The sequence below is a fragment of the Myotis davidii genome, unplaced genomic scaffold, assembly GCF_000327345.1.
Source record: "Myotis davidii unplaced genomic scaffold, ASM32734v1 scaffold147, whole genome shotgun sequence".
NCBI classification, from domain to species: Eukaryota; Metazoa; Chordata; class Mammalia; order Chiroptera; family Vespertilionidae; genus Myotis; species Myotis davidii.
In genome coordinates, this window is record NW_006383010.1 from 6,616,795 (window position 1) to 6,626,158 (window position 9,364).

At 40.3% G+C, this 9,364-nt stretch overlaps 1 protein-coding gene across 1 annotated transcript in view; it reads right to left on the reverse strand.

The window, feature by feature from the left end:
• ECHDC1 (ethylmalonyl-CoA decarboxylase 1) overlaps positions 1-9,342 on the reverse strand; it is a 15,045-nt gene extending 5,703 nt beyond the window's left edge. The window contains exons 1-6 of the mRNA XM_006778455.2: positions 9,080-9,342; positions 7,827-7,914; positions 4,553-4,774; positions 3,548-3,690; positions 1,759-1,811; positions 12-84 (exon numbers count right to left, since the gene is read on the reverse strand). Of these exons, the coding sequence (XP_006778518.1) occupies positions 12-84; positions 1,759-1,811; positions 3,548-3,690; positions 4,553-4,774; positions 7,827-7,842 (507 nt within the window). The 5' untranslated portion in view covers positions 7,843-7,914; positions 9,080-9,342. The remainder of the gene's footprint in view (positions 1-11; positions 85-1,758; positions 1,812-3,547; positions 3,691-4,552; positions 4,775-7,826; positions 7,915-9,079) is intronic.
• Between the last annotated feature and the right edge of the window lie 22 nt (positions 9,343-9,364).

The following is a 9,364-nucleotide window of genomic DNA, read 5'->3' on the forward strand; positions in this document are numbered from 1 at the left end:
CCTACCTGAACACATGCCGTTGTAACCTCTGCTCCTCCACCCAATGCCCAACCTTGAACCAGTGCGACACTTATCAAAGGAAGTCTGTATATTGAAGGAAAAATGTATGTTAACATTTCAAATTTCAATATTAATCTACAAACATTATTTAAAACTTGAGATGCAATAGAAACAAAATTACTGAACTATGTTTATAATAAATAAACAAATCTCAAAGGATACTCGGTGCATTATGAGGAGCAAATCAGTATAATACTGAAGATATTTATACAATTCATACAAAATGCCGTATACGTTTATCAAAATACCTCTTTGAATCATTGTTTATTTTAAAACCAGAGTCAGATTCTAACTTTACTCCAAAAAAATGGATGATTTTGGACAATATACAGCTCCTGGCACTTCTCAACTACTTACTGGCAATCAGGAATAATTCCATGTGATATTGCCTTATTCGTTTTTATTGGTATCAGGTTATAGATGGAAAAGTTAGGACTGTATCCAGAGGGAGGAAATGTGGTACAGAAGAATAGCTCCAACACTGTAGTTCTAAAGGTTCCTGTCTTTTCACTACTCACAGAGATGACCCAGAGACAAATCCTGTATAAAGACAAGGTTCTGTAGTACCAGTAAAAACAAATCTCTTCCTGTTTGCAAAGACCCACTTTGCAGTGCAAGACTGTATCAGCATAAAAGGTAAATCTAAAATGTTTTTGAAAGTATGGATTTTTTTTGTAGGTTCTAATTGAAATGCATAGCTGTAAAGTACAGTAACTGAAAATTCCTTAATACACTTCTCTCAATTAAAAATAATTATTGAAGCCCTAGCCAGTTTGGCTCAGTAGATAGAGCACTGGCCTGCATACTCATTGAAGGGTCCCATGTTCAATTCTGGTCCACGCACATGTGGACTCGATCCTCAGTAGTGGGCGTGCAGGAGGCAGCTGATCAATGATTCTCTCTCATTGATGTTTCTATCTCTCTCTCCTTTCTCCCTTCCTCTCTGAAATCAATACAATATTATTTTTTTTTAAAAAACTTTAAGAAACAAAGCCAAATATAATAGAAAGAGGTGAACAGGAGCCAATACAATGAAAAAAGTATTTTAGAATAGTAATGTTATGATTCCATTGTTCTTCTTAGACTCTTACATACAAAGAACAACAAAAGTACAGTGTTGTCCAATTCATTAATATACTAAATAAATGGAAATTTCCTCAGTTATTATAGTTTTTAAGTTGTTTCCAGTTGGAATATAGAAGCAGAAAGCTCATCAGCCCAAACATGTCATTGTTTATAATCCCAAATGCAAAGTGAATCCATCTTCCTCACCAACCTGTAGCTCTTTCTCTCCAATCGGTAGCTCTTTTTCTCTCTTCAGGATATGGACCACTTCACTATATGTTCTACTAATTTTGTTAGGTAATCTGTGTCCTCTCCTGATCATGTCTTTATTCTGCTCTGATATCAGTATTTTAACTTTCCCATGTCTATACCTAAATATATACAGCTACTAATATAATCTCTTTATGGGAAAGTACTATATTTTAAATTCTTTTTATCTCTCATGTCTCTTATTTTTAAATACTTGTGTATATTTCACTAACATTTAATTAAATGACTATCCTTGATGACACAAATAGTTCATTAGAATAAATATAATTTGAAAATCAGCTTTTTTTACTGGTACAACACAGAATAATAAAAACCTATTTTTGTTTTATTAGAAATCATATTTGAAAAAGAAAAATACATTACCTCATCAATCTTGTTAAGGTGTTTTGCATGAACATACATAAGGCCACTCCATCCTTTAAATAAAAATAAATAAATAACCATAAACACAAAGGTATACTGCAAATGTATAAGAATTAAAAAACAAACAAACATATTTTCAGGGTTTAGAAAGAAATAAAGCCAATAATACACCTAACTTTTTTTTTAAATGAGGTTTTCATTTAAAACTCTTTGAGGCATTGCTGTCTGAAATGCAAATGATGCAGTTTGGGATTTTATTGATGTTCTAGGACTCCTGGGGCTCAGCTTTGAATGAGGCATTAGCAAAGACTTAGAGGTGAGAGTTAGATCACACACCCTGACAAGTATGGGTTCTACGCGAGTAATATGGGGGGAAGAGACATAACATACCCCATCCATTATCCCAGACTCAGAGCCTCTAAAACAGCGGTTCTCAACCGGTGGGTCGCGACCCCTTTGGGGGTCAAATGACCCTTTCACAGGGGTCGCCTAAGACCATTGGAAAACACATATCCTATCTAATAATAGACAAACATGGTAATTAACTGTACCTTTGCTACCATCACCATTGGCTCATCAGCACGATATGCAAATTAACCACCAACAAAGATGGTGGCTAATTTGCACACTGTAGGCAGGGCAGGACACTGGGAGCTGCCATCCAGGCCCCCGTGTGTGACCCCAGGAAACGCCGGAGAGCCGGGCCGCGGGCAAGGCGGCCCCCTAGGACCCAGAAGCTATGAGGGAGAGGGTGGGGGGCGGAAGGAGCTACAGGAGCAGCTCTGGCTGGAGAATGAAGACTCCCGCTGGAGCGAGGAGCAAAGACTGAAGGTTCCAGCTGCAGTGAAGACTGTGTCCAGAGCGAATATGGAAGGCGGTGGCCAGAGTGAAGGTCTGGGTCCCGGATGCCAGAAGAAAACTGGTGCTGGCAGCCAGGGGAAAGAAGGCCCATTGCACGAATCTTCATGCAACAGGCCTCTAGTTGAATATATAATTAATATTGTTTTTGTGACTAATCACTATGCTTTAATTATGTTCAATTTGTAACAATGAAAATACATCCTGCATATCAGATATTTACGATTCATAACAGTAGCAAAATTAGTTATGAAGTAGCAACGAAAATAATTTTATGGTTGGGAATCACTACAACATGAGGAACTGTATTAAAGGGTCGCGGCACTAGGAAGGCTGAGAACCACTGCTGTAAAAGTATACAGCCTACATTTACAATTTAATGGCAACAAATACATTTTTTTCCTTTTTCATTTCTCTCAAGTTTTGTTTTTGTTGTTGTTGTTGTTTGGGGCCTAGGGGATGTGTGGAAGCCTGAATTCAAGAAAAAGAAGTTCCTTGGAGGACTGATAATGGAAGATGATTAAGAATCTTTTTCTATCAGAGCAATAATTCAAAGCAAAACTTTAAATTTATCATTTGTTGAAGCTTGCTATGTACCAAAGTACCAAAGCTGTTAGATTCTATATAGTATACCTCATATAAATTCCTTATCAGGAGATGCTAAGGGGCTTTCACTTAAAATTCAAGTTCTTGCTGTATTCAATAATGTACTTTGGTTATTGCTAATCTCTTCGTTCTTCCTCCCTGCCCCCCGTGCCCCAATTCTTCACACTATTGCAACCTAATCTTGAAGAAGCAAACAAAAACTCTGATCCTTGTAAAGCTATTAAAGAGTAGCTGTCATCATAACCATATAAGTAAAATATAAATAGCTCAGCCACAGCTGTCTGGTAAACATGTAGAGCCCAGTATGCAATTCATATATACTTGCCTCCGGAGTTCCTAGGGCTTTCACAGCATTCAGATCAGATCCTGAGGAGAATGTATTTTTTGCCCCACGAACAATGAGACCTTTCCCCTCTGTCCAATTTTCCAATTCAGTCACTTTTTCCAAAAGTTGTAGCATCATAACACCTGCCAGAGAGGGGAGGGGGAATCATAAACAGCTAAGATACTGGAGAAACAGAAATAATTTAGAAGCCATAAGGCTTCAAACAAGACTCTTATGTCATATATTATACAAATTATTTACTGAATGTCAAATACCTATTGTGTTGGTACTATGATGTACATACAAAAGAGGTATACATAACAGTCCCTGGTTTAAAAGCTTAGTGATCTTTTGCATAACATCATAGCAGCACAATTCGAATTTGAGCTTTGGCCAAAAATTACAAATTCACATGTATCCTGAACCTTCAGGTCTCTTAAATATAAAATTTTTATATTCCAAGAGTGCTGCCTAGCAAATAGAAGGTATTTACCAGTAACCGAGTTAGGAAATGAGAAACAGATAGGCAAGTGCAGTGTTTTCATTGATTGAAATTACATGTTTAAAATCTGTCTTATTTCAATTCACAAAAAGGAAAATTTAAGCTAAATAGTAATTTCTTTTTTCATTTATAGGTTTTTCTCTTTAGTTGTTAAAAATCTTTTAAACCACCTTTCCTTTGTCTCCCAGTAACATTAGCTGAACACAAACAAATGAAGTTAGTAAGCAGTTAATAAATTTCAATGGAAAAAATAATCAAGATTAATTTGATATTTTCCTTTTCATCTGCATCTGTATTCCCAGGTTTTTAAAAAAGAAAACCATTAAAACTTGCACCATGAGTAAAAATGTTCCCGTTCATATGATAGTTTTGTTTTGTTCCCATGTTCTACAAAGGGTACCATGACTTTCACGAATTATGTCACCAAAGTAAGGATAAGAGTCATGTAATAGCAGGTTAGAACTAGTGTCACTTTTTAATGAGCCTAAGAAAGCTCTCTGTACCTGAGAAGGCATTCCGTTTACTGGGATTGTTCAGAGTAAGGATGCCAATGCCATTGTCTTCCTTCTGAAGGTCAATGGATCCGCCAGGAAACTGCTGAAGTTTTTTTTTTACTTCCTCCTCATGGAAGCCATGAGATGTATTATAAAGTGACAATCCCGTCTGATGGAGCAATTTTGTCCTTAGAGACATAGACGATGTCTTCAAAAGACTTGCTGCCATTTCTGGAAAAGAGACAAAAGCATACAACAGTGCAGATGAACAGACACTGTGGTACTAGTTTTTTGTTAGCAGGCCTTTGTTTAATTGGGAGGACTTTCCCACTTCTAGAAGCAACTTTTTGAAGATAGATGGTCAGTATGGAATTCCTTTCCTTTCCCCCCTTTCTCAAACCACATAATTCACAAAGTATATTATTTCAGTACATCAGAGATATGATGACACAGTTACAGTGCATTTACTAGGATCTAAAACACTAGGAAAGTTTAGAAGAATGTTGCTGTTCCGTATTTAGCATCATCTCCTGACTCCAGGTAGTTTTTCTCATGACAGTTGTTCTTTTTCCAACTCTTTAACTTTTCCAAAATTTAAGAAGAAATTCAATCCAAATGTCCACTTAGAAACAGTCTTAATGCAAAAATGTTTTAAGAACAGTCCTGTTCTCTAACAGAAATTTTATTCTTAGCATTATCCTCACTTTATGTAATGTTTTCATAGAAAAAGCTGGAAGGGGTCCTGAGGAAAATGGGGAAAGAAATAGGGATGTATGTGTCTGTGGTTTCTGTATTCCCCGGGGTTCTGTCACTCTTCTCTTCTCTTTTGGGCAATCCCAACTCTGCCCACAGGCTTTTCTTATGTAAGCATTGTTGTTGACATAAAACATACTAGTATATTCAGAAAAGTACACAGCTTAATGAGCTACATTTAAGTAAAGAACAGCACTGAACACATTTAAGCCAATAATAGCACTCAGTAGATAACATGAATCCCAGGTTTGTTATGCCACCTGTCAATCACCACTCCAAATAAGAATAACAACTATCTTGACTTCTAATATCCAAGATTGTTGGCCTGCTTTGAACTTTATATAAATTAAATAATATGGTATATTCTTTTGTGTCTGATTTCCACTATGTTTGCAGCATCCATTATTGCTATTATGTGTACTTGAGTAAAAAGGTCCTCTCTCTCTCTCTCCAGTATGTCCAAGCTTGCTTTTACCTGGAGTATGCTTTATGCATGTTTTGCCCCTGGGGATATGTCAGATATACAAAAGACAACTCATCAGAAAACTAAATCGGAGCAGAGGTCTTGATCTTTTCCACAGTACTTCAGTATGAAAGAAATGTGCCAAAGAAACCTGATAAGAACTTGGGTGGCTATTTTTAAAAAATAAATTTGCCTATATTCTGTTTGGGGAAAAGAACAAAGAATTAAATAAGAAAATAATGAAGTATGATTCATAAAATCATTAGCATTTTAAATTCTTATTGTGGTATAATGGAATTAATAAATAGTATATCTTCCCTTTCACAAATTATGTCACCAAAGTAAGGATAAGAGTCATGTAATTACCCTCTTTCCAATCCAATAATACAAAGACAACTGGTACAGATGCCATCAGATCTATTTCTCTTTATCCTTAAATCATTACAATTAAAAGATTTATGTAACTAATATTATACCTCATCAGACATCTTTGATATGCTGATTTTCCCAAGGAAACATCAATACTTCCTGTAGCCTTCTCTTTATTAATTCCACATGTTCTCTCTTCTCTCTACCGCCCTCAATTGCTGCCCTCTTCCACTAACTCTCCCTTCTTTTCTCTCCTCATATTCCCTTGTCTGTGCCACAAAATAGTACCATGAAAACTCAAGAGACCTGCCTACCAGGTTTCTGACCTCTGTTTGGAAATCCAATTCTAGAAATCTGATCACAGCCAATATGTACAATTTCATCGCAATTCTAATTTCAGAGACGAAGACTTCAGTGCTGAGGAGATGACAAGGTGTTAGCTCCTATTAAGCTACTATGGTACCTGAAAGTACAAGTGAAGGAACGAGGGTTGAGATTCAAGTTTTGCATAAACATGAAGTTGAGCATCAGCATTGTGGGCTAGTTCTAGAATCGTAAGACAATGAACAGGTTCTAGGGCATTTACTACTCGATACACTCCTCAGGGCAAAGTGCAAGTTTAACACTTGCCATGCAGAATGCTTTGCTTTCGGGCCTCATGCAAATTCCGTTCCGTGGAATTAAACCACACCACAGGGAAAGGGAAGGAGAAGGGAGCCCCACAGACATCTGAGATCAAAGGTGTCACTTTCTTCCTTTTTCACAGTGCTGCACAGGTGACAAGAGCTCCCCTCTCTGCACAGGGAATAAGCTAGCTGTTCTCTTAAAACCCATGTTACACATCCTGAAATTTAATAAACCAAAAAATTAACACAAATGCATACTCAACAAGAAGACAATTAGCCTGAGGTAGGTAGTAAACAAAAAAAATCAGAAATATTCTGTTTCAGCCAATATATGACGTGTTTCCAAGTCTGGATTTGGTTTTAGGCTGTCATTCTATATTGTACCATGCAAGTTCCATTACATGCCACACACCCCCTTTTCATCACACAGCCAAATTGACCTGCTTCCGTTTCTCAAATCCTTCCGGTTTTCTCTTCGCTCCAAGCCTCTGTCAGTGTGACTCTTACCTGTTACACTGTTCTCTTCCTCAGAGTAACTCCAGATCACCTCCTTTAGGACTCTAGACTACATCAAATACTCTAAATGTCTGTTTTCCTTTATATTTATGAATACTCACTCTCCCATAATTAACCAAATCTTCCCATTAGGAAGTCATTTGCATGTTTAGAACCGTGCCTGACAAAATGGTATCTGTCAATAATACTTTGGCATTCAAGGCTTCAGAATCCATAACGCCACAGGCGGCTTAAACATCTGTCCCCCAAAACCCTAGCCGGTTTGGCTCAGTGGACAGAGCGCCGGCCTGCGAACTGAAGGGTCCTGGACCCGATCCCGGTGAAAGGCATGTACCTCGGTTACAGGCTCCATCCCATTGCAGGAGGCAATCAATTGCTGTGTCTCTCTCACATCGATGTTTCTCTCGTCTCTATCCCCCTCCCCAGCCTTCTCTAAAAATCAATGGAAAAGTGTCCTCGCGTGAGGATTAACAAAAACAAAACAAAACACAAAAACAAAAAAACCTGTCCACCAACCAACTCTCCATCTACCCTGTTTATTATTCGCACCACTCACCCTGTTGGGACTCCATTCCTCTGCAAGCTGGTTTCTCCTATGGGGACGATGATCACTGCCTGTGCTCCGCCTGACTGTACGCACTCAGCTTTCAAGTCAGACAAGAGAAACGTCAACAAAAGGTCAGCTGCTTGGTCTGGTGACTATTTCCTTCCTCCTCCAGCAGATGTCACAATTTACATCTTTGCCCCAAAACGTATTTCTTCCAAGAGCGTTACAGGTCTCCACAGATCATGTCCACTGACCCCGATCCCTCAGAGCCGTGGGCAAACTACGGCCCGCGGGCCGGATCCGCCCGTTTGAAATGAATAAAACAAAACAAAACAAAACAAACAAACAAAAAAGACCGTACCCTTTTATGTAATGATGTTTACTGTGAATTTATATTAGTTCACACAAACATCCATCCATGCTTTTGTTCCGGCCTCCGGTCCAGTTTAAGAACCCATGGTGGCCCTCGAGTCAAAACGTTTGCCCACCCCTGGTATAGAGCATGAGCCGGTCAACAGCAGGCTCTCAGATGTGGAAGTGAGGGACGAGGGGGGTCCATGGAGCTCTCCTCTCAAAGCCCTTATCAGTCTTTCCAGCATGTGAGTCTTGTAGGTCATCTGTGGTTCTGATCCCCTACCTGTGTGACCGTGTGTGTAGCGATAAAAGGGTTATCGAAGCTCAAAAAAATTCTTCAACACATTCCAAACCTAAGGTGAAGAGCTTTTGTCCTTCTTCTGGTTGGAAAGTTGGCTGCGCGCAGCACGTTCTGTAGTTTCCGTGAAGCGAGATAATTTCACAGCGAGGCAGTGAGAAGGGCACTCGTCCTGGCCCTTGGGAACCTCACCTGGCCGGGACCGCACCCCAGCAAACAAAGGCAGAACTCTCCGCCATCCCGACGTTCCCTTCCGCCAAATCCCCGAACGCCAAGCCAACCCGGGGCCTCCCCAGCCTACACAAGGCTGCGTGTGTGGCCCCGGCCAACCCCATGTTTCCTCTCTCCCACTTTTTCTTTGTTCTTTGTCCTATAAAAGCTGTGTGCCCTCCACCCCACTGTGCGATCCTCGGACACACTACCCTTCGTGATAGACTGAAAAGAGAGACATCTGTTTGCATCAGCTGGACGTTCTTTCGTTATTTATCATGACACACTCGGCACAGGGCCTGGAAGGTATTCCTAGTTTAAACCCGTGCGTTGAAATACTGCCTCCGATTCAGCGATTTCCCCACGTTCTCAAGCAAGTTTTCCCCTCCGGCTCTCTCACCTGGCCTAGTCCGGCGGCGGCGCTGGGCACTGCGTCCGCCCGCCCGGCAGAGGGCAGTGGACCGCGCGGCGGCTCCGTGGGTACCGCGCCGCCGGGGCCTGGCGGGGCCCGGAACGCAATTCGTGTGGATAAACGCTGAAGTCCATTACACAGCGACATGCTAGGGCTCTTTCTTAGCCGACGCCTAAAATGCAGCCCCTGCGGCCAAACTCTTGGAAGGCGCCTGGCGCTGACTTTCCCTCCCGCTCCTCTCGCCCCTCTTCCGCTTTCACGCGCCCCTCTTCC